The sequence below is a fragment of the Mya arenaria genome, chromosome 9 (assembly GCF_026914265.1).
Source record: "Mya arenaria isolate MELC-2E11 chromosome 9, ASM2691426v1".
Taxonomy (NCBI): Eukaryota; Metazoa; Mollusca; class Bivalvia; order Myida; family Myidae; genus Mya; species Mya arenaria.
In genome coordinates, this window is record NC_069130.1 from 37649039 (window position 1) to 37675788 (window position 26750).

Here is a 26750-nt window from a genome sequence, read left to right on the forward strand (position 1 = left end):
ACTGCAATTAATTCATATAGAGACTGCAGTTACTTCGTATGGAGACTGCAGTTACTTCGTATGGAGACTGCAGTTACTTCATATCGAGACTGCAGTTACTTCGTATGGAGACTGCAGTTAATTCATATCGAGACTGCAGTTACTTCGTATGGAGACTGCAGTTACTTCATATCGAGACTGCAGTTACTTCATATCGAGACTGCAGTTACTTCATATCGAGACTGCAGTTACTTCATATGGAGACTGCAGTTAATTCATATGGAGACTGCAGTTACTTCATATCGAGACTGCAATTAATTCATATGGAGACTGCAGTTAATTCATATGGAGACTGCAGTTAATTCATATGGAGACTGCAGTTAATTCATATCGAGACTGCAGTTACTTCGTATGGAGACTGCAGTTACTTCATATGGAGACTGCAGTTAATTCATATCGAGACTGCAGTTACTTCATATCGAGACTGCAGTTACTTCATATCGAGACTGCAGTTACTTCATATGGAGACTGCAGTTAATTCATATGGAGACTGCAGTTAATTCATATGGAGACTGCAGTTAATTCATATCGAGACTGCAGTTACTTCGTATGGAGACTGCAGTTAATTCATATGGAGACTGCAGTTAATTCATATGGAGACTGCAGTTACTTCGTATGGAGACTGCAGATACTTCATATCGAGACTGCAGTTACTTCATATCGAGACTGCAATTAATTCATATGGAGACTGCAGTTAATTCATATGGAGACTGCAATTAATTCATATGGAGACTGCAGTTACTTCATATCGAGACTGCAGTTACTTCATATCGAGACTGCAGTTACTTCATATGGAGACTGCAGTTAATTCATATCGAGACTGCAGTTACTTCATATGGAGACGGCAGTTAATTCATATGGAGACTGCAGTTAATTCATATGGAGACTGCAGTTAATTCATATCGAGACTGCAGTTACTTCATATCGAGACTGCAGTTACTTCATATGGAGACTGCAGTTAATTCATATGGAGACTGCAATTAATTCATATCGAGACTGCAATTAATTCATATGGAGACTGCAGTTAATTCATATGGAGACTGCAGTTAATTCATATGGAGACTGCAGTTACTTCGTATGGAGACTGCAGTTACTTCATATCGAGACTGCAGTTACTTCATATCGAGACTGCAATTAATTCATATGGAGACTGCAGTTAATTCATATGGAGACTGCAATTAATTCATATGGAGACTGCAGTTACTTCATATCGAGACTGCAGTTACTTCATATCGAGACTGCAGTTACTTCATATGGAGACTGCAGTTAATTCATATCGAGACTGCAGTTACTTCATATGGAGACTGCAGTTAATTCATATGGAGACTGCAGTTAATTCATATGGAGACTGCAGTTAATTCATATCGAGACTGCAGTTACTTCATATCGAGACTGCAGTTACTTCATATGGAGACTGCAGTTAATTCATATGGAGACTGCAATTAATTCATATCGAGACTGCAATTAATTCATATGGAGACTGCAGTTAATTCATATGGAGACTGCAATTAATTCATATGGAGACTGCAGTTACTTCATATCGAGACTGCAATTAATTCATATAGAGACTGCAGTTACTTCGTATGGAGACTGCAGTTAATTCATATCGAGACTGCAGTTACTTCATATGGAGACTGCAGTTAATTCATATGGAGACTGCAGTTAATTCATATCGAGACTGCAATTAATTCATATGGAGACTGCAGTTACTTCTTATCGAGACTGCAGTTACTTCATATGGAGACTGCAGTTAATTCATATCGAGACTGCAGTTACTTCGTATGGAGACTGCAGTTACTTCATATCGAGACTACAGTTAATTCATATAGAGACTTCAGTTACTTCGTATGGAGACTGCAGTTAATTCATATGGAGACTGCAGTTACTTCATATCGAGACTGCAATTAATTCATATCGAGACTGCAATTACTTCATATCGAGACTGCAATTACTTCATATGGAGACTGCAATTACTTCATATCGAGACTGCAATTACTTCATATTGAGACTGCAATTACTTCATACCATGCCTGTGGCAATTTATTTGGATGCACCAATTACTTCATACAGAGACCGCAATTACTTTATACCGACACTGTAATAACCTTAAACCGACACTGTTTTACCATTCTACCGAAACTTTTATTTATTCATATTGAGACTGTAATTACATTGAACTGAGATTGACATTACTTTATACTGAGGCTTCAATTACTTTTAAACTTGATGATATCGCTGGTGTTAAAAATGTTTTGAACTAAGGTCAAGAAAAAACCTTTCCTTAAAACGATGATTTTGGGTAAGGGAGTGTTTGCAAGAAATAACATTTCTTTAGAGCAACGATAAAACTACCTATTGGACCCTGTAAAATATGTGTACCATTTTCACATAATTAAAGCGCGCAATTGGTACAGTTTTGAAAACTAAATCCCGCTTCCTCGCCTCATTTTGTAATTGTCATTGCCCTGACAACACATCAGTTATAATATTTTATCAATACTGGTACAGCTCGCAATTCTCCTGAGTTACACTAAAATGTCAATCAATCTCGTACATATGAGCTTTTTTACCAATTTTACCAATCCCAGTTGATGACCAATGCTAATAATTGACGAACCGTCACATGTCAGGGGATCGAATCTTAGACCCACTGATTCAGAAACCGATGAGGTAACACATTAAGCCATCGCCATAAATGAAAAATAAATAAGAAAATATTGAGTTGAATGTCGCATTACTTCCATTAACGCATAGACAATCTTCTTTTTGAAGCGATAAGGGCCTTGGTTGAGAAATGCCAAGACGACAGCACTGTAAACAAGCGAAAACGTTTAACTGCTAGTGGAAAATATAAATATAAAATTAAAATATATCCATTCAAGGGAAAGTTACAGCCCGGACACGAGTTATCGGACACACGGACGGACGGACGGACGGACGGACGGTGCGATTTTAATATGCCCACCTTCGGGGGCATACAAATATGAGACCTTCATATCGGTGTTCGCGGCGCTGTCAGGTGGGGCGGAAGAACACCCAATCGCCTCTTTGCTTTCCAGCTTATTAGCGTCCACGGCCAGTTTTCTGTTCTGAACCTTCTTGCCTTTGTCCTCCTCTCGTCAAGGAAGTCATCCCGCATAATGGTGACCATTAGCTCCTTTTCTTCGGCGTTATAGCTCACCTGTATTGAATATTACATACAAGTTATGCCTAAAATGAAATATATATATAGTGTTCTCCCTCTTCAAACGAAGATTCTTTTCACGAAGTTGAAATTTTCTCCTAAGACGCATTATGAATACGGCCCTGGTGTCTTTTATGAGAGAGGCGGACTGGTTTAAGGTTGGCCCGTCTAGGGTGACGGCAAATGACAAGCCCCTTGTGGTCACCTTCGCATCTTGAGCTGGTAAAGAATTATGGAAAATCATTAACAAGATAGTGATTTAATAAATTCGATATAATTGTATTAATAGTGTACAATTAACAATTTTTAGTCAGAAAATATGGGCGCATTTTATTACCCTTTTCTTCTTTGAAATATAAAGTAATCTTCGACGATACAGTGAGGGGGCGCCGGTTGCCCCGGCCACCCCATGGATCCGCTGGCGTATTAGAACACCCTTACTGTAAGATATCTATCCGTCTTTTTGACTTGTAGATGGGGCGTTTCCAGGATTCGTTGAAGCCCACACCACGCTTCGTTGTTGACATGACATGTGTGTGCGTGTGTGTGCCCGTGTGTGTGTGCGTGTGTGTGTGCGCGCGTGTGCGCGGGTGTGCGCGCGTGTGTGCGTGTGTGCGCGCGTGTGTGCGCGTGCGCGCGTGTGTGCGTGTCTGTGCGTGTGTGTGCATATGTGTGTGCGAGTGTGTGAGCTATAAAGAATGCCTTTCTACACAACATGGAAATGTTTAGGCACATATATATATATATTCTTTATGCATTATGTAAATATGATATATGTTGAAAAATAAATGATAAAAAAAGAGTTACTGGCCACGCAGCGTGACCGAGTGTCGGATTTTTCGATCCGGACCGAAATTACATAATTGATATTTTCCTTGCATATCTAAAATTATGAATTTGTGGAAAAAATGACGTAGAAAAAGCCCTTTTGAACATTTCACAAAAAGCGCGTGCGACGTTGGGTACTGACATCAAAAAGCGCAGTAATTTTAAATCACTATTGACGTCAAATAGTTCCTCTAAAATCGGTTTTACGATTATTTATTTTCAATTGTAATTAAAGGTATTGCATACTTTTATTTCTGATTGCGCTGTTTTGAAATGGCATGATTTACTTTCTATCGACCATATAATAAAAGAAATAAGGCTAGGCATTTCCGGTGAATTCAGCCATATGCCCCCCCCCCAATGCCAGATGAGTCACGCGCTTTGACGTAATATTGTTAATTTATTTTATTACACACTTTATGTAACCATTAATATGATATATCAATAGATGAGGTTCATTAACATGAACTTTTCAAAAAATATTTATTGAAAACAAAACAAAATAATCCTTAAAAGACGTGAAACTGACGGGACTTATTGACGTAAGCAGTGAATAAAAAAATACTGCGCGCCATGATGTCAGTAAACATCTTCGCACGCGCTTTTTGGGTAAAATGTACCAAAATGCGCTTTTTAAGATGTGCTAGAAAAAATACCAATTATGAGTTTCTGTTCCAGATAGAAAACTTCGATGGAATAAACGTGTTGTTTTCGTTTATGAGGTGATTTTCAACGCTTAAACGTTTATGCGGCGACGCTCAACGCATAAAGCAGAAATTGCGTATATGGGGTGCAACTTTGACTTTTTGCCACATAAAGAGGATTAACCTAACCTTTTATTATGAAGCTAAAAAATATTTCAACAAAAACGATGGTGATGACGTTGATGATGATGATGATGATGATGATGATGATGATGATGATGATGATGATGATGATGATGATGATCGAGATGATGATGATGATGATGATAATAATTATGATAGTTATGATGATGCTGGCGTTGGTAATAATGATGATGGTGGGGATGATGATGATGGTGGTGGTTGTGTTATGGAGATGATGGTGGTGGTTGTGATTGTGGAGATGATGATGGTGGTTGTGATGATGATGATGATGATGATGGTGATGGTTGTGGGGATGATGATGGTGGTAGTGGTTGTGATTGTGGTCATGATCATAGTGGTTGTGATGATGTTGTTGATTATGGTGATGATTAAGATTAGGGCGTTGCATATTACTGTCATTTTTAAGAAAATATGGGAAAAGTTGGCATGCAAGTTGAGCCAAAATGGAAGTTGAAAATAAACCCTTAGAGTGTTCAAATGGCTAGTGCATTAAAACACAATCAATGAAAGAAAGAAGTCCGTGATGACCCTATTATTAGTGACGTAGAAAGTATGTAGTTATCGGCCTAGCGGCCTAAAATGATATCTATTTTCTTATAAAACAAAGAAATATTAACTGAGTAATAAGCACTCACGATTACTCTGAGGCGATTATCAACATGTTTTTTTTTAAAAAGTCGAACTAGCAGTCAGCTTTTCAAAGCATGTGAACATGCCTCTTCTTCTATTTTTTTATATATTGTCTGTGTTTATGCCCAAATTATCACTCTTAAGCAATTGTAAACCTTTTTTTTAATTGTTGATCGAGCACTTCAGCGGCCTAGCGGCGTGAAGTTCAGCAGCCTAAAATGGTATGTATACATGCGTTTTCTTCCAAAACAATGATTAATCTATGGTTTAACAATTTTGCTAAATACAACAAATAAAAATGCTGATATTCGCTTTAATGGATTTTTAGGCAGCTTTGTCGAGTTTTGGGCGAAATGCAGACTTGATGGTGATTTGTGATAGAAACCTTTACTTTGTCATTTTTTAGAGAAGGAAAGGCATGTATAAATGGTTTATATTAGAAACCAATTTTAGGCCGCTAGGCGGGTGAACTGCTTGATCGACTATTTTGAAAAAGTTAGTTGCTTTAGAGTGATTATTTGTGCATAAAACAGTAAATATATCATTGGTTTCGAAGAACAGGCATGTTTAATGCTTTAAAATAGCTAACTACTTTATCGACATTAAAAAAAATGTTGATAATAGCTTCTATGTGTTAATTTGTGCATAAAAACAGATACATGTACTATGTCATTGTTTTAAGAGAGAATGCATGTAAACATGCTTTGAAATAGGATTCAATTTTAGGCCGCTAGGCCGCCAACTTCACGCCGCTAGGCCGCCAGGCCGCTAACTTCAAGTTGCTAGGCCGCTAACTTCACGCCGCTAGGCCGATAACTTCACGCCGCTAGGCCGCTAGGACGCATGGCCGCTTACTTCACGTACATGCTAAAAGTGCGCATTGTCAAGGGTACATGCCCGTCAGTCTGACAATAAGGCAAGAATATATGTTACGTCATAGGACGATTCAGTTTTCTGAATGTCCCTTATGACGGTGTTGTGCTTTGTAGTAACATTTATTCCATCCTTTAGTCGGGTTAAACGTCATTTTACATTAAGTAAAAAACATCGGTCCTTTAACTACAGTTCAAGCCAACGTGGAAGTCGAGCCAAGCGAGTTCGAGTCAATGGGTTTCGACTGTCAACACTATTTTTAAAATAACTGGTATTAACGGGGAAGACCAACCCAGTAAATTTAAAATTGGAAAAATACGCCATCACTGCGAAAGCTACATATAAATATACATGTATAAAGTGTCGTAAGCGATGGGATATCTGCAGTAAGTAAGATTCAATGCGTTGTACTCAAAATTCAATATTAAGATTTTGACAATTTGGAATTCTCCTCTTCTTGCAAATGTATTATATAGTGTCTTTTGAATATTTGATCTCTGGTTTTTATACATCAGATTATCTGTTAGGTATCCCTACCAATGTATAACATTTACCCAACAAGAGCGGCGCAACAAAAACGATGCACGGCGAACGCCAACAACTGTGTTTGTATTTCTAAGAACGGGCATAGCTCTAAAAAAAAGGAATTTGAATATCTTGAACGATCGATGTTCAGTAACGGCACAAAGGTTGAAAATACGTAACGACGCAGATGCCGTCCGCATACGACATTACAACCGCCATACAGTGAGAAATCGGCTTATAAGAGCGGGGCATACGCTGCATGAGACCTATCGTGACATGATTCTCACGTGGCGTCACCGTCAAGTTTGTCGTCAGGGGACGGTCGACAATCGTGCTCGTCGATGGCGTTTCGTGATATTAAGTGATGTATCACGATTTAATATAACCAATGCTGACAAGGGGCTGCGTTTATACAGGCGGCGCCATGAACGCAACGCACGTAACTGCATATTGCATACGTTTGGGTGGCGGCAATCAATTTAAATTAAATTTCACCTGACAGCATTATGATTAATTTGCGACTTTCTGCATAATTTGATTTCCACAGGATTGTTGTTTCATATATTATTCATTTGTGGTTTGGTTATTAAATACAGCCTTAATTAAATCATTGTAGCGTTTTTATTTACATCTGTTTATTAGTAAGGATTTGCGAATGTGCGATGAGGCCAAATATTATTTGTTCACGGCAGATCGTGCAAATAGCTTACTTTTCCTCCTGGACTGCGAATAAACCCACTCAATATATTAAGTTCACTTTATCATCATCATCATCATCATCACCATCGCCGTCGTTACCATGGCTTCCACCATCATATTCATCGTCTCAAGCTAAACCACCACCACCACCATCATCATCATCATCATCGACGTCGTGGTTGTTGTCATCATTATAATACTTATACTCATCATTCTAACACATTTTCATATTCATCGTATTAACCACCACAACCATCACCATCATCATCATCATCATCATTGTCGCCGTCGTTACCACGGCTACCGCCATCATCATCGACGTCGTCGACATCGTCTCAACCACAACCACCACAATCATCATCATCATCATCATCACCAACTTCTTCATCATCATCATCATCATCATCGTCGTCGGCGTCGTGGTTGTAGTCAACATCATCATACGTATACTCATCATTCTAACACATTTTCATCCTTATCGTATTAACCACCACAACCACCACCGTCATCATCATCATCATCATCATCATCATCATCGTAATCGTTACCACCACCGCCATCACCACAATCATCATCATCATTCTAACACATCCTCACCCTCATTGTATTAAATACAAATCAAATAATACTTTCAACGTTTAATCATATATTCTTCAATTATAATCAAATTGTGTGATATGTTAAATAATAGGCAATTATATATTCTAGCTATTATTTAGGTAACTAAATCTACTCAATGTTTGGTTATTTCTTTTGTAGTATTTGTTGATACATAATATCATTTTGTAGATTTCATAATAATGTTTAATTTATGTAATCAATTATAAACATAAAAAGTCAACGTGTTATTGGTATACTCCTCTAATACAGAATATGAAATACAGCTGAGCAAGGATGCCATTGTAAATAAAGAAAAAACTAAATATAACCCATTAATTCATAATCCATTTAAGCGAAGTAAATACGTAACATTTATCAAATGATATCGCTTTAAACTAGGAAATGAGTTGCTTTTAATATTAAGAGATTCTTTTAAAAAATGTCCAAGTTAAACCGACTATTGCACGTGTTGATTACGGACTGTTGTGTTATAATTAAAAAAGAAAGTTTTCATCCCCATCAGATATATTTAATAACGTCTGCCACAACGACATTGCTGTGTACAGTTAAATCTATTTTTGGATGCATGTAAATACACAACATAAATCAAATTAACTGAATACACAGAAAGTGGTGATAATTAGTTTCGGGAAAAGTAACATATATTTCTATAAATAGAATGACACTTCCCCATTGATTGTTTCACTGTTTTTCATCAAACATGAATTCCCATAATCGATGCTAACATTCAACTTATTGTTCACATTTTGGTGAATTTGAAATCAAGCCATACACTCGTATCGTCAAAAGGCCCTACACTCGTATAGTTAAACTTGAGAACCTTGAATGACGGCGAACTGTTCATATGTTCTCGGATGTCTTTCATCTCACTGGCAGGTTTCACCCTGCAGTCCCACATGTCGCATGTAATGGTGTGTGGTATGTTCTTCATCGTCTCTATCAGACTCCGCACCGCCTCCGCTGTCATTGTCACACGCAGAAGTGTAATATCGGTGATGGAGGCTGGAGGGAGGAGGTGGAGCTCACCTAGATCTGTATCCACTATGTCAAGGCGTTGTAACGGAGGGAGACTTGGTAGTGTATCCACAAGTAACTGGACATTCTTAACGCTCTCTAACCTAACATGTTGTAGTTTACTCCACCTTTGATCGTGTTTAAATAATCTAAATATGTACATTTCAACATTCGATGATACACTATCCAAGTAACATGTTGTAATATTTGTTGGATCAACCTGCACACGTGTTGTATTGTCTCCCGCTATACACAGATCTTCCAGCCTGTGACACTGGGACAGGTCATACTCCCCATCACGGAACACCAGTGTCACTGCTTTGAGGGAGTCGGAGGAGGATGTGATCACCTCCTGCAGCTCTTCCCCATTAATTTGATCATTGCATCCCCGGATGTCTAGTGACTGAATACGTTCCTTGTTTATCATCATCAGCTTTTTTAACACTACGACATCCTCGTTACTATGAATAAAGAAGTGTGCGAGATAGAGCGGTATGTCACCATAGTTGTTCGCCCTGGCTTCACGGTGTCCGGAGAGAATCAGGGGCTGAAGTAGTTCAGCCTCTGTACTGTAGAATGATGGTGGGTATGGTGGTCTAGAACTATTGATCCATGAAGACATTTGTACACCGAGCTCGGGCTTCATTCCACATATGAAAATAAATGTCTGAGAAACATCTCCCAAGATATTTTCCTTATTATCTTGTTCGTACTTGTTTGATAGCTGACTGTAGTCGTTTTCATTTAAACATAAATGAAGAGCCGCTAAAAACTCTTGAAGCGTTTTATGAAAGAACGAAAAGTGAGATGATCTCCTGATCAATGAGTTGGATTTCTTCTCCGTGAGTAAGCCTGACTTTAATGCAAATTCAACCTGCTCCCTGCTTAACAAAGCGTTGACTGTTTTGTCGCTGAAAACAACAGACGAATCTCTGCACTCTGAATACAAAGTTGTGTATGCTAACTTTGCCAGCGCAAGGTAAACCATGGGATTTTGCATGAAGCATTCATGTTCCTTTAATACGGATGGCAGTTCAATTTTCGGAATTTTATGATTTCTTTGCATATAACTAAGTCTACATGATAGCATGTTTATCACGCCAGCATAAATGTCACACTTTGAATCGGTTAACGATTTGCCCTCGAACCACAGGCACACGAGCTGGGTGATACTGATAGGTGCTGACAATAATCCTTTAAGACCCTTCGCTGACACCATTTCCATGAAATCCTCTGGTGTCCGTTCATCCTTATTTCCCTCATTAAGAATGTTGATGATATTTTCCACGAGTTGCTCTGTGTCTGCTGCTCCTTCTATTTCAAGATATTTGTCGATCTTTGAATCCTGCACTCTAAACTGTGACAGTCGCCAAGGACGCGTTGTCGTGAGGAGTGTGGCCTTGTTGGCCGAATTTCGGAAAGGGGTGACTTTTTCCTCAGTTGTGCAGGTACAGTTTACGTTTTCCGGATGGGTCCATTCGTCGAGGCCGTCAGCTACGATTAAACATTTTTCACTTTCCAGCACCGTCTGCAAAAGCCGGAAGCCATCATCGGCATCCTTCTCGTGATAGATTTTACGTATAAGTTGATCCTTGATCATTTGTGCTAGATCACACGTTTTACCTGAATCTCGTAGGGTGACACGAAACAAAAATGCAAACTCTTTGAAGAATTCTGGGTCGGCGAAGCTTGTTTTAATACCGACGTTTTCCTCCGCTGGTAAATACTGGTGAGTCCATTCCAGGGCACACATTACGGAGAATGTGGATTTGCCATTGCCCGGTTCACCAACGAGGAAAACGTTTCTGAGCAACTGATCTTCTTTAAAGAAAACATCTGAAAATTTTACAACATTTTGTCCGCTTTCTTCCTTGTCAATTTTGCCGATTTTTCTATGATCTTTCTCCACAATTTTCGGTAACACGTAGAATTTGTTGAGTTTGGCGTTCTTATCTCCAAGAATGGGAGATATCGGCATGTCGGCCAAAGTGGTTCGGTAATGGTTTGCCAAACGTAGTCGTAGTCCTGTAGTAATGGAAAAATAAAACATTAAAAATAAAAAAGTTACGAACATATACGTATGCATTATCACAAAACACTTGGTGAACACTTCATTTTCCGGATTGTAAAATCCGACCTGAGGGCACGTGCGTTGCCAGGTAACGAGGCTTGCCAAGTTATCGTCTACGCAGCGTGCCCGAGGGTCGGATTTTTCTATCCGACACGGATTCCTAGCATACCGTTAATTACATTCTTTTATGAAGAAAAGACATAAAAAGGCGTATTTTTGTACATTTCACCAAAAAGCGCGTGCGATAATGACGTCATGACGCGCAGTGTTTTTATTACGTCATTCGCCAAGAAGTTCCTACAGTATCACGTCTTCAAAGTTTTTTTTGTTTTGTTTTAAGATATATTATTTTAATGCACCAGTCAATTGTAACCACGGCCCCCAAGGTCCGGGGGTATACCGGGGATAGCCGGTGAATTGGGCCGTGTTTTTACCATCCTGGTGGCCCCGAAGTGCCGAGTGAATGCGGTGGTTTTGTATGTATAATTTGCGCCAAATATAGCGGGGAATGTGCCTAACTTATGGCCCCAATTTCTCGAAACTTCTTAAGTCCCTTATAACAGGATTAAGCTAAACTCACTATTTTTGTTTTTAATTAATTTGTATGATATTTACTTCTTTGAAAGTTTTTATACTTTAGATAGGAATTATCTATATGTTAATTACATTAAACCATTTTTCATTTATCAAAACTCAATTAAAGTATGTATTTTGGCTAATTGAAATAAGCGACTTAAGCCTGTTAAGCTTAAGAAGTTTCGAGAAATTGGGGCATGGTCTCTGGGGCGCGGGAGCATTTGGCGGGGATTTGACCATCAGTTCGTCCCCGCAGGACGGGGTTTTACCCTGTCTTGGCTAGACCGAAAGTCAAAGTCCCAGCTCTTCCCCGGACCTGGAGGGGCCGTGGTTACATTTGACAGGTGCATAAAGTCAATGATGATGGAACAACTCATATATTGTTAAATCATAATTATGATTAAATTAAGTGTATTATAAAAGAAATTTAAAGTCGTATGTCAGAGCGCGTGACTCTTCTGGCATGGAGGTGCCAGATGGAATTTTCCAGCATGGCTGAAATCACCAAAAATACCTTTTCGGTGTGCTAGATTATCACAAGACACTTGGAACAGAATATAAGAAGCAGAATTATCACGAGACGCTTAGTACAGAATATAAGTAGCAGCATTATCACGAGACGCTTGGTACAGAAGATAAGAAGCAGCATTATCACAAGACGCTTGGTACAGAAGATAAGAAGCAGCATTATCACAAGACGCTTGGTACAGAAGATAAGAAGCAGCATTATCACAAGACGCTTGGTACAGAAGATAAGAAGCAGCATTATCACAAGACGCTTGGTACAGAAGATAAGAAGCAGCATTATTACAAGACGCTTGGTACAGAAGATAAGAAGCAGCATTATCACAAGATGCTTAGTACAGAAGATAAGAAGCAGCATTACCACAAGACGCTTGGTAACAAGATAGGCAGCAGAATTGAAGTGGTGGTATGAGTTTGAAGATGTATGAGTACATACAAAGTTTCAACACTATCTTTCATTCTTAATGAAAGTTATTGGGCGAAGGCCATGTTTCTTTTTTATAAACAGTGACCAACACCCTACTTCTCATAAGCAGACCCAAGCTAGCTACTCTACACACAGTTTCATCAATATTCATATACATCACTTTGATCAAAAAGCGTCTCTTACCTTCCTTCAACATCTCCCCTTCTTTCTCAGCAATGATCTTGAAATCGTCTGTTTGCAGCTGTCAACAAAACAGATCAAGACATAAAGCATCCCATAATTCAAAGACTATGTTATAAAATAATATACAGACAGAATTTTAACGGAAAATAATTTGACTATATTAGATTTCCTATGTACTATGTAATAGAGATGACATGTGCAAATAAAACTATTTTTATCTCGTGATCACGACTAAATTACTCGTTCAAATGACTTGTATGTTGATGCCACGACTTAAAAAATTCGCTTTAGTACGTTTAAGACGTGGGAAGGTTCGTGACCCATCGGTAAGCAACCTTGGTTTTGCCTCGCTTCTAATAAGGTCAAATAGGGACTCCCACCTACACTTAAGACCGTTGATCTAATTAGATGCAAGGTCAAATAGGGTCCCCGACCATCACTAAATTCCGGTGATCTACTAGTAATTAGGTACATGGTCAATTAATTGGTGATTCAATTAAGTGCAAAGTCAAAAAGGTATCCCACCTACACTAAAGTCCGGTGATCTTATTAGGTGCACGGTCAAACAGGGACTCCACCTACACTAAAGTTCAGTGATTTTTTTAGGTGCAAGGTCAAATAGGGGCCCCAACCTACTCTGAAGTTCGGTGACCATTTTAGGTGCACAGTCAAATAGAGACCCTCACCTTCACGAAAGTCCGGTGATCTAATGAGGTGCACGGTCAAATAGAGACCCCCAACTACACTAAAGTTCGGTGATCTATTTAGGTGCAAGGTCAAATAGGGACCCCCACAAACACAATAGTCCGGTGATCTAATTAGGTGCAAGGTCAAATAGGGACCCCACCAACACAAACGTCCGGTAATCTGATTAGATGTAAGGTCAAATAGGGACCCCCATAATAATACACTAACTTCCGGTGATCTAATTAGGTGCAATGTGAAATAGGGACCCCACCTGCACTAACGTCCGGAGATTTAATCAGGTACATGGTCAAATAGGGGCCCCACCTACACTAAAGTCCGGTGATCTAATTAGGTGGATCAAATAGGGCCCCGACCTACACTAAAGTTTGTTGATCTAATTAAGTGGAGAGTCAAATAGGGACCCCGCCTTCAATAAAGTCCGGTGATCTAATTAGGTGCAAGGTCAAATAGGGGCCCAACCTTCACTAAAGTCCGTTGGTTTAATTGTGCAAGGTAAAATAATGACCCCATCTACACTAAAGTCCGGTAATCTAATTAGGTGCATGGTCAAATAGGGACCCAACCTTCACTAAAGTCCGTTGGTTTAATTGTGCAAGGTAAAATAATGACCCCTCCTTCACTAAAGTCCGGTGATCTAATTAAGTGGATCAAATAAGGCCCTTAATTACCTACACTTAAGTCCGGTGATCTAATTAAGTGGATCAAATAGTGACCCCACCAACAGTAAAGTCCGTTGATATAATTAAGTGCAAGGTCGAATAGGGGCCCCCACCTACACTAATGTCTGTTGATCTGATAAGGTACAAGGTCACGTAGGGTCTTAAGTCCGGTGACGAGGTCAAACCATACTATTCTAAATTGTATTCAATATACGCATACCTGATCCGCACAAAAGGTAGTCCACTCGATATAATTCGCAATCGCTCCTCTTACACAAGAGTACACACATATCTTTGCACGAGTTTATCGAATCTGATACAAAAAAGGACACTGCAATCATACCTTTTATCAGCTGTTTCACGGCCTCACACTCTCGAGTTCATACCTGGTGAAGCACTTCTACGGTTTTTTGAGCTTAGGGTATGCTAGTTTAATTGTGTCCCATAACATAATAAGTCAATTCCGGGTGCACACATGCGCAGAAGTTGGCAGTCAAGTCGTCTGCGAAGTTTCACCGTGCATAATAAAATTATTTTTAATAATCATGCCTGAACTACACAAAAAATAGTACACATGTTATAATTTAAAAGTACTCTTCCAGCAAGTTAATATGTATTTCTACATGTGTCGACTGAATTTAATACAATAAAAGTAAACGTAAACTCATACCCTTTCTCATACCTGTTCTATGGCGTGTTGTGAATTACATCGGTATGCTAGTTCAGCTGTGTCATCTATCATGTAAAGTCACACCTGTTTTTAAAATCTGTTCCACGGAGTGTGGTGCCTTGCATCGGTATGCTAGTTCAGCTGTGTCATCTATCGCGTACAGTCAAACCTGTTTAAGTTCCACGGCATGTCGTGCCTAGGGCCGGTATGCTAGTTCAATTTTGTCATCTCTCTCTTTTAAAGTCATACCTGTTTAATCTGTTCCACGGCGTGTCGTGCCTTGGGTCGGTATGCTAGTTCAATTTTGTCATCTCTCTTGTAAAGTCATACCTGTTTAATCTGTTCCACGGCGTGTCGTGCCTTGGGTCGGTATGCTAGTTCAGTTGCGTCATCTATCTTGTAAAGCCATACCTGTTTAGTCTGTTCCACGGCGTGTCGTGCCTAGGGACGGTATGCTAGTTCAATTTTGTCATCTTTCTTGTAAAGTCATACCTGTATAATCTGTTTAGTCCGCTATCATGTAAATTCGTACCTTCTTAAGCTGTTCCACGGCGTGCTATGCCTTGAGTCGGTATGCTAGTTCAGTTTTGTCATCTATCATTTAACTCTTTAACTGCATTTAATTCGTACCTCCTTAAGCTGTTCCACGGCGTGTTGCGCCTTGGGTCGGTTTGCTAGTTCAGTCTTATCCTCCAGCAGGGTGCGGAGCTTGAACAGGAACTCCACTAGTTCTGTGTCCATGACCCTCTGGTCATTGGAGTGGCGTACGCGTCGACCAATGTCCCGAACCTTAAATGTTATGTTTGAAATAAGTATTGTCTAACATAGCTTGTTGTTGTGGTGAACATGGCCCAAATGGAAATGCATTTAATATGAAGAAACATGCACATGCACGTTAAGACTCCGTGGTTTATGTCATAAGTCGCAAATGTACAAAATTATCAATTATATAGTGTATTTGTAATGGTTGCCATGGTTTTAAATGAGTATACATGGGAACTTATACATATATATATATATATATACTTATAATACTAAAAAATCTGCATTAATAATGCACATTCTTTAAAGCGGCATTCTCACAAATTGACCGTTAAAACAACATTTTTTATATTTTGTCTGGGAATAAGCCAATGTTTGCGTTAGTGTCTGGAAACCAGTGATATAATGATAATACAGTGAGATGTTGTATGGAAAAAAAGCATTAGCAAAAAATGAGTTTCTCGGCAGTTCTTAAGTAAGTTGTCTTATATGACTGAATTAAATGTATTGATGTGCGAAATCAGCTGAATTTGAGATAAAAATATAATAAACGTCAAAACTGTCAATCTGTGAGAGTGCAGCTTTAAAAAGTCAACGGAATCGTATAATATGATCATAGTGTGATTAATATGTTTACCTCTGTTAATAAATTGTGCCGTGTCGCAACGTTAAACGACAGTTTGTTCTGGAAATCCTTGCAATTCATCATGACGCTGATCACTCCGTTAAAGTCACTGTCTTTGATGGAGGGCACGGTCTTGTAGCCATCAGGAGGCAGGAAACACTTGCCTATCTCCCAGGGAATGGTGCTCCATTTGTCGGCGTTCGTATTCTTCCATGATGGTCCCGAAAACCTGTGATGTTTGACTATTTCATCACGGACGCATTCACAAATCCCGACTGGACAAGGAACATACTGTTTTGAAGGACCGTTATGAAATTTGCAGTTTTTAGTTGTTGTGCATATCTTAGGAGTGGTGCATTTCAACACGTTTTCTGTGAAACAATGTGCACATGCTGCCCCGGATGGAAGACCCTTGGATGTTCTAACGGTGCTATAGATGTCCTGGTGAACGCATGTCAGCACGTCCTCCAGAAAATCTTTTAATCCGTCCTTGGTGATGTTGAGGGCGAGGGCGGCCTTTACCCAGTTCTGGGCTTCCTTCTCCTTTAATAATTGTCTATAAGAGGCCATTGTTTTGCCATTAGATCTTATTTAATACCTGGTAAAAGAAACAAGTCACTGAGTATTACTTACATTACAAAAGTCCCCTTCGGATTCTTAAACAAATTGAAATTACTAGCATTAAAATAAGAGCTGCACTATCACAAAGTTACTGTTTGCCAACTTATTTATTATTGTCTTGGAATGAGCCATTTTTTTGCATACATATCTGCAAACTAGTGGTATAAGACTGCTGACAAAAGATCAGAATGCAGATTTTCATATTTCCATCAAACATTGATATTTTATGGCTAAAAGAGTTACTAACGGTTTAAGAAAAACGCATAAAACGTCAGTTTTTTAACTAAACTATGAAAATTTGCGATCTGATTTTTGTCAGCAGTTGTAGACGTATATCACTGGTTTCCATTCATTTCATATAAATTGGCTCGTTCCAAAACAATAAAAAAATTAAAAGTTGTCAAAACGTTCAATCTATGAGAGTGCAGCTTTAAAAAAGTGTTGAAATAGCAACCTCATTTTTCACGACGTAAATTAAAAATATTATTGGCTTGCATAATATCCCTATTTCCCTCTGTCCGCATATTACATTACATGAAATAAGTTTTAATACTTCATTATACAGGGCAAAGATCCAGTTAAGAGACTGACATTTTTCTGTTATAATAGGACCCTTTTCATGTGTAGTAAATTGATTCTTTATGTTGCCATGGCAACCACATTTTTGTCTGGCGCGTTCGACATATCAAGTTTTTAAACACTTTTTAGTTACATATGTTAAGATCGAGTCTAAGTAACATTTTCACTATTTGTCGAACAATAAAATAAAATGATGTGCGTGATATTCGGACGGATGTCCCCTACGGTGAAATCGGTAGGGGGTTAAAATCAAAGGGGTTTCTAATATATATAAGAATTATTTTTTTCGAGAGAAACCCCTGTGGTTAAAATTATTACATAATATACAGCATAAAAGTATTTAAGTAATAACCTTTGTAATGGTTCACCGTTATTATATTGTTTACCAAAATAATCAATTTAATGCGATGCAGTCGCATAGCTCTTTATTTTGGCAAATACATACTGACATAACCCTTAAAGCTGCACTCTCACAGATTTACCATTTTTACAACTTCTTTTTTTATCTTGGATACAGCATTTTTTTTGCGTAAATATCTGCAAACCAATGATTTAAGATTGCTGACAAAAATCAGATTCTAGAATTTTATATTAATGTTTTATGAACCGTTACTAACAGTTTAAGAAAAATGCATTAAAAATCATTTTTTGAACTTAAATATAAAATTCTATGATCTATTTTTTGTCAGCAGTCTTATATACCTGGTTTTTATGCATTTTCGCAAATATTGGCTCATTTCAAGACAACGAATAAAAAAGTTGACAAAACATTCAATCTCCTGTACGAAATTTCCAACTGTAAAAGACCTGTAAAAGACCTGTAAATGACCTGTGATTTTTCATGATTTTACATCTGTAATTCTAGAATTACAGCTGGAATTCCTTTAATCAAAGTTCATTTACAGGTGTAAAAGACCTGTAATACAGGCGTAAACGACCTGTAAAATTGCGCGAAATATTTAAATTAGGCGTAATTCTCAGCAATATTTTACAGGTGTAATTTGAGATTTACAGGTGCAGAATTTACAGGCGTAATTTGAGAATTACAGGTGCAGAATTTACAGGCGTAATTTTAGATTTACAGGTGTAGAATTTACAGGCGTAATTTCAGATTTACAGGTGTAGAATTAACAGGGCTACAATAATGCAGTTAAAACATTTATTCTTGTCTATAATTAAAAAACACAAATAAAACAACAACATTACAATTTTTTGCATGCATTTAACAAGAGTATTAATCTTTAATGAATTGCAAAACTTAAAAAGGTAAAGGAGCTCACACAATGAAATTAAATATCCTAAATTTGTATAAGCAAACAAAATCAATGGCATTTCTTATAGTCACTTTTTATAATTGGCACTACACGGTTTAAACGTTTTTCTGAACTCTTTTTATTCCCCTAAGCACAGCGGATTGAGGCATAACTCATTGGATAATGAAAATGTCAGACGAGATCATTGTCAAACAGAATGCATAAATGTTAAAAAATGTTGGTCCACTTTTCAGTTGAATGCACTGTCCTTGCTGCAGAGCACACCTCTCTTTTAAGATGGCCTTTCTTTTAAGATCTCCGCCTATCAGAATATGACTATGGTCCAGGCGTTTGACCTGCAATCACAAACAACAACAATGCTATCATTCCTCATCACTACTCATTTACTGCCATGATATATAGCTAAGTACATAAATAAAAATGTTATTAAATTAGAAATGTTATTGTTATAAAAACATTTATATTTCTACTTCATGCCTACATGGGTTTATAAAAATATAAAGTTTCAAAGTTGAAACTCAATGAAATAACAGATGATTTAGCGACCCACCATGCAGCAGGGACTGCCTTTCATGTTCTTAAGCTTTCCAATCTTCCCATCATATCTTGTCTGGTCACATGGGATCCTAATATTTGTCACACTGGGCACAACATTGGTCATCTATAGTAATAAAATAAAATCATAAGGCAAATACATACACACCCACATGATCACCAATGATAAATAAAGATGGCTTAGTTGGAAAATTATATCAATAAGAGTTAATATATAAAGTTAAATTCAGCTTTTACTGATAAGTTATAGAACTAGTGCAGGTATTCATATAATTACACACCTGTATTACAATCACCAGGCTTCAAAGCAATCAGTGAGACATTGTGTTAATGGAGGTTCAGAGACCATAACACAGACAATGTTTGATTAAATGCTACCAGAATTGCGGAAACATTATATACTTAATCACAACCATATTGTATTTATGTTCTTTTTACTGTGTCATTTTATTAAAAGTACATGTTGAAAGTGTTCTTACCTTAGGAAAAAGGTTTATCCATCCAAAATATGAAAGCTTAAGAAACCACCATGTTTACATGAATCTTCTCCATACATTTGAATTTCCTGCACAGATGAATGTTAACCTGATGCTGATTGGCTTAGACTCTCCAGGAAGCTATATTGCCTGACCTTTGAATGAACTGATAAGCCCAGGGTGTGATATACCTGGACTCATGGAGAGAAAATTTTGTTTAACATATAACAATGGTAAACGTTTCAGCACTTTACCAGCACTTTACCTATTGTTCATTAAGATGTAGATGTACATTGCTATAAAACTAGGATTTTCTACTTTTAATATAACAAATTAAATCATGATTATATTTAGGAATATTACCAAGAAATTACATTTAGTAGAAATATAACAAAATTGATTTGTTGAATGCAATAATTTATTCAATCACCAACAGTGTTATTTGAGAAAAATTAATTCTGAATTTAAATTTTTTTTTTCTCAATTTAAGTCATATTAAAAAGAGTTTCAATTGCAGAATATTTTAAATTTAAATATTAACTTTACAGTGAAATAATTAGTTTCTAAAAGATATTCTAATGCACTGCTGCTATAAAGATAAAAGTATTTTTAAACTCATTTTCCACTTTCATCTGTTATTCTCTACAAAACACCTAAGTTTAAATTAACAGCAGTGTATGAAAAAAGTTAACTTTTTTTCTACACTGAATTAGGCTCATAAAATTTCTATGTTCAATTTTACAGCTGTAATTTGTTTTACAGGTCCAAATAGCACCACTCTGATGTAAATTACAGTCATGAAAGTATTCGAAGTTAAAATTTTCAGTCGGATTTTTTTACACCTGTAAAATAAGAAATTCCGCCTGCACAATGAGAAATTCCGCCTGTAAATATCAATGCTTTTCGTGCTCAAATTCATTTTCCAGGCGGTTTACACCTGTAAATGTGACTTTACTCCTCATTTACGGGTCTTTTACAGCTGTATTACAGTTGGAATTTCTGTACGGGCTGTGAGAGTGCAGCTTTAAAACAGCTTAGTATTCGAGAGAATATTTTGTCTACTGGTTCAGCTACTATAACAGCTGACTGCTAATTTTCTTAAGTGAATGTACTGCAGATTTTAAAAATACTGTATAATTTCGACCTCCAATCGCAGGTTCGATGAGTCAGAGTATATACAAATTTATTTTAGCTCGATTGTGACGAAAGTTAAGCTTATAGAATCACTCCCGGGTCCATTTCCTGGGCAGAAACCAGTACTGTGTCCATTTTGAGAGGCCATGAGAAAGTACCCCTGGTGGGGATTGAACCCCTTGGGTGAGAGGCGGGCACCTTAACCACTAGACCACTCTCACCCTGATGGGGATCAAACCCAAAACCTCTTGGATGAGAGGCGGACACCTATACCACTAGACCACTCTCACCCTGATGGGGATTGAACCCCTTGGATGAGAGGCGGACACCTAAACCACTAGACCACTCTCACCCTGATGGGGATCAAACCCCAACATCTTGGGTAAGAGGCAGACACCTAAACCACTAGACCACTCTCACCCTGGTGGGGATTGAACCCCTTGGGTGAGAGGCGGACACCAAAACCACTAGACCACTCTCACCCTGATGGGGATTAAACCCCAACATCTTGGGTGAAAGGCAGACACCAAAACCACTAGACCACTCTCACCCTGGTGAGGATTGAACCCCATTGGGTGAGAGGCGGGCACCTAAACCACTAGACCACTCTCACCCTGGTGAGGATTGAACCCCTTGGGTGAGAGACGGGCACCTATACCACTAGACCACTCTCACCCTGGTGGGGATTGAACCCCTTGGATGAGCTCAGGCAGACACCTAAACCACTAGACCACTCTCACCCTGGTGGGGATTGAACCCCTTGGGTGAGAGGCGGTTACCTAAACCACTAGACCACTCTCACCCTGGTGGGGATTGAACCTCTTGGGTGAGAGGCGGACACCTAAACCACTAGACCACTCTCACCCCGGTGGGGATCAAACCCACAACCGCTTGGGTCAGAGGCGGACACCTATACCGCTAGACCACTCTCACCCTGATGGGGATCAGACCCAAAACCTCTTGGATGAGAGGCGGACACCTATACCACTAGACCAATCTCACCCGTCTCGTGATAAATCCAATCCATGGAACCCATAGCATCATCACTCAGGTGAACGAGAATGATTAAATTGATGCTGATCCGTGGTCTAGTGGTACCGCACTTAACTATCAATCTATGGGTAGGAGGTTCGACTCCCTTGCAGGCCTCAGCCTATAATATATAGTAGTATCAGGTATCAGCAGATAAGGTAAATGAAATTATAAAACTATGCTTCATTCACTTTTTTTTCAGTATATGTGTAGATGCATTGTTATAATACAGTATTATTCATTGTATTTATAGTTATCCTTCTTACCTGATTTATATGTTTGTTGTATAACATTTACGTAAAGTTTTATTCTATAAGACTGTATGTTTCTTTGTATATGTTCTGATTATCATGTGTCATGTGTCTTCATATCGGAGGAAATAAAGAATCCCTCTTTACTTATCTACATGACATGTTAGAATAATTAATGTGATTGTGTTAAAAATAAGGTACAGTACAGCCTTTTAGCTCACAGAGTCACTGTTAATATCTAAATAATCCAGGGCTTTCTCTGGCCATTTTGGGAAAAAGACCCTGGACATTTTGGGAAATTTTGCGTCATGAAAATGCCGAAATTGGGAAATTTTACAGTTAAAAGAAAAAGCTGTGTAGTCTCCTGAGAATTAGGAAATGATTTAATATTAGTTTATTTTCCCTTTAAAAGACCCAAAATGGCTGAAATATCAATCCTTGGGTTGTAAATATCTATTGCAATCAATCATGACAGATAATATTTCATACTGACCTCTGAATGTGATAGGAAAATCAATGATTTCCAAGATCTATTATCAAAAAAACTTTACATGACATGACTTATTAGGATGTTGCAAATGAACCAATACAGATAAAAAGACTTTCTAAAAAAAATAAAAAAATCTTTAATTGGTATTTTTTTCTGAAGATTGGGAAAAATACCTTATATATTTTGCTTTGGGAATGGGTCTGATAGTTGGACCCTTGGGTACTATAGAAAAAGCCATGTAATCATACACCAAATTGATGATTATGTGTTACTAATTTAGTGATGGGCAATCGGTTGAATTTTACAATCGATTATCGGTTACAATCGGAGACCATCAACCGATTAGACATCGGCTATAATCTGATATTATAGAGCAGTGGTTGCTAGTGACATACTTGAAGGTAATGGTTATCACTTCGCCTCTCAGGCTCTGTAAGCTGAATTTAATGTATAAACCAAAGAATAGAACTTAAATTTTTTTTTTCAGGGAACTAACAAACATAAAACAGAAAAAATATATGGGTGCTTTTCAAAATAATGAGGCTTTTTCTTTTATCTCTCCTAACTTTTATTCCTTTCACATTTGGGAAGTATTTTCAGACACATTATGGGCCAATCAATCTTGTTAAGAAAATTGTTGAGTTTCAAATGGATGGCTCAATCAGCAAAAAAGTTGTGTAAGAATATGTTGCTAAATTTGTCCCCTGTGCACCCAAAAAAGTGTGACATTTTACATGAAGACCTTTATTCAAATGAGTTTTATTTTTTGAAACTGAATGATATAGTATTTTGATATTGTTTTTTTATGTAACTGAACCCTTTCTCATTTTAAAAAACATACTTTAAATAAAAAAATATGTATTAACTTAACCTAATTTTAATGTCATATGGCGGACCCCCATTCATTTAAAAAAGAAGATAGAATATTCAATTCACATTGAGAACACTACCATTCCATTTAAGCACTATTTATATTAAATTACTATGTTATTTTAATAATTTTAACCTGTCAGCTTTATATAAATGACATAGTTTTATTATTTCATATATATATTATTTTGTCTGTAACTCAGATGCATGTCTTATTACTCCAAAATGTCCCCTGTGCACCTTTTCGGTTGTTAGTCGTCAGATTTCTATGATTTCTTCAATAAAATGATATTTTGCTGTATTTCCCAGTTACAACAAATGCAAAAACAGTTTTCAGCCTCTCAAATACAGAGATGTGAAGCATCGGCATGGTTTAAAGTAATGTCCCCTGTGCACCCTGTTTTAGCAGTTCAATAAAATGTCATAACTGACAAATATGGTGCTATTTCCACACTCTGAGAAGTGTGTATGTTATATTTAGGCATCACTTGATAGTTTAGCAACTTGATTGTAAGTGTGTTATAAATACTGTTTGTTTATTATTTAATTATAAAGCCATTAAATGTTTACTTTTAAAGGTTTATTAAATTAATTTAAATACAGTTTCAATATTGAGGCACATAAGATAACATATTTTGTTTAAATATTCTATTTTGATTTTATCATAACAACTAAATAACATTGAATCAAATTGAAATTATTCATGTAATGCTTTTATATGTGCAAGGCATTATATGCTTCAATTCAGTGCACAGGGGACTTTTTTGTATGGATAGCACATAAACCAGATTATAATTCTGTACAGGAAATAAGTACCCTAATGGAAAAGCTTGTAGTTAAGCTTCCTTTTCCATAGAGATCACATAGAAAATATGAAAACAAATGAAGAAAAGACTGTTGAAAACATTAAAACAATGAAGTCTAGGAAGCGCAGAGAATGACTTAGGAAAGATCAAAAGTTGCAGAAAATGTATGACAGAGATCAAGATACTCAGAGAAAAAGAGCAGAATTTGCCAGGTATTGCTCAACACACACAGTTGAAGCAGCATCAGTTCAGAAAAAGCACAACATGCAAAACATAACCCCTTCAAAGGGATTCCATGGCATGGGCCTCCACAATTAACCGTCTGGTAAACCAAAGTGAAGGTCTTAAAATAAGTCATCATCATGTTGTAGAAAATTACACAATTGGTGAAGTCTGTCAGTCCTAGTCATTAAAAAAGTAGGCACACCAACTAAATCAGGAAAAAATTAAAAAGGCAGCTAGTATACACAAGTAATGCTAAGAATATGTGGAGTTGCAAGAAAAGTCTTTGGCAATTTGAGCGCCTAAAAATGGACAAAAGTAAAACCATGTCAAAGTCAGGTGAACTTAAATCCTTGTGGAAACCACAAGTTGGGAATTTTCTTGAATTTAATTCTTGAATAATGCCTAATAAAACAGATGCTATTCTATTGAGTAGGATCCCAAAGACAAAGAGGCATCTTTTAATTTAGACATGTTCACAAAAGTGTTTAATGGTAACAGGGGCATTGAGACCAAAAACTTTATTCCACTCTGTGAACATATTTTATCCATTGATTAGAAATTTAGTTTTGTAGGCTCTAATGTAATCTTTCAAACATTTACAGTATTGTTTCAAGCTTTACTGAAAGTACAGTTTTTCTTATTGTAAAAATGTTTACCAGGAACAGTTCAGTTACAAAAATAATTACATTATCAAAAATATTACTTGCATTATGATTTGTCCCCTGTGCACCCTTTCCATTACATAACAAAGAACTTAACATGTATAAATTCTAGTACTTTATATTACCATTGATGATATTTTCTTATTTTTGGACTCAATTTGAAGTAATAAATGTTATATATGTGACTGTTTGCTGTAAGTTGTTCCCTTAGCCACTATTTTCCATTTGCATCATTACATGCTGTTGAATTTTGAGGAAATTGTTGTGAAAAATGTGATACTGAAGAAATTTTGAGGAATACACTCTAACATATACACAGAAATGTCTTAAGTTGATCACAAATAATGTTTTTATTAACATAAAAGTGAATATAAATGCATATTATATTGGCTTTCAATATGTGTCCCCTGTGCACCGAAAAATAGTTCAATTTTGAAATGAAAAATTTGGCAATTGTAAATTACAATACATTCTTGATATTTGGTATGTGGTCTATAAAGACGCATAAGGTGAAGTAAATGTAGATCTTTCCCTTATTTGATTCTTGTTTTAATTACAGCAAAAACTTTGTGAGGTAACAAATTACTTTTGGTTTCAAATTTAGACAAAATGTGTTGATTTTTTTATTTTTCTTAAACAGCTGAATTATTATGCACATGACTACACACAGGTACCAATTACTGATTATAAAATTCAGAAAAAGCATCTGATTTATGCTAGGTTCTTGTCATAAGACACTTTTATAGATCACCCATATTGTTAGAAATGTTTGCAATATTTCGATTTAAGGTCAAAATATTTTTTTTATTTGTATTTCCTGATACTTTCCCAAAGTTATTTCCATGTAATTTGAAGTATTTACTTTCATGTAAAATAGGTGACAATCATGAAATCTGGGTTTGAATTTTCAACCCCTATGTCACATTTTTGCCTCATTATTTTGAAAAGCACCCATATATTAAAGTTAAAAAGAAAAACATTAAACTGAAATGTATACATCAGAAATTTCAAAGTCACCAGTATGAATCTACCAGTAAATGTTTGTTTAGAAATATTGTCTTATCAATGAGATATGGGTTCATTCTACATCTCTTCTTGCTCATCACCTGTGATCTAGTTACCTTTTTTGCGTAAGCCTTTTTGCAAAGGCAACAATACGCCTTGCTTATGTCAGGGTTTTTTTTGGTTGGAGGTCCTGGTTTGATTTTTCTAAATGCAAAAAAGAGCCTGACTTTGGATTTTGCTTTTCCACCCGGATAATTGTACAGCATATCGTCATTGTCGTCTGCCGTTCTTACGTATTGTACC

At 37.1% G+C, this 26750-nt stretch overlaps 1 protein-coding gene and 1 long non-coding RNA gene across 3 annotated transcripts in view; one reads left to right on the forward strand and one right to left on the reverse strand.

Moving 5' to 3' along the window:
- Window positions 1-26750, forward strand: part of LOC128246728 (uncharacterized) — a 117211-nt gene that overhangs the window by 69909 nt on the left and 20552 nt on the right. The window lies entirely within an intron of this gene.
- Window positions 8332-26714, reverse strand: LOC128246724 (uncharacterized). 2 transcript variants are annotated; one of them, XM_052965108.1, is made up of 5 exons: window positions 26564-26714; window positions 16480-17065; window positions 15711-15869; window positions 13044-13101; window positions 8332-11286 (listed from the first exon to the last, which is right to left on the reverse strand). In XM_052965108.1, the coding sequence occupies exons 2-5, from the start codon at window positions 17035-17037 to the stop codon at window positions 8987-8989; spliced, it is 3075 nt and encodes a 1024-aa protein (XP_052821068.1). In that variant the 5' UTR covers window positions 17038-17065; window positions 26564-26714; the 3' UTR covers window positions 8332-8986. The 2 variants fall into 2 exon arrangements, with proteins under 2 accessions (XP_052821068.1, XP_052821067.1); XM_052965107.1 differs by lacking the exon at window positions 26564-26714 and having other exon boundaries at window positions 16480-17214.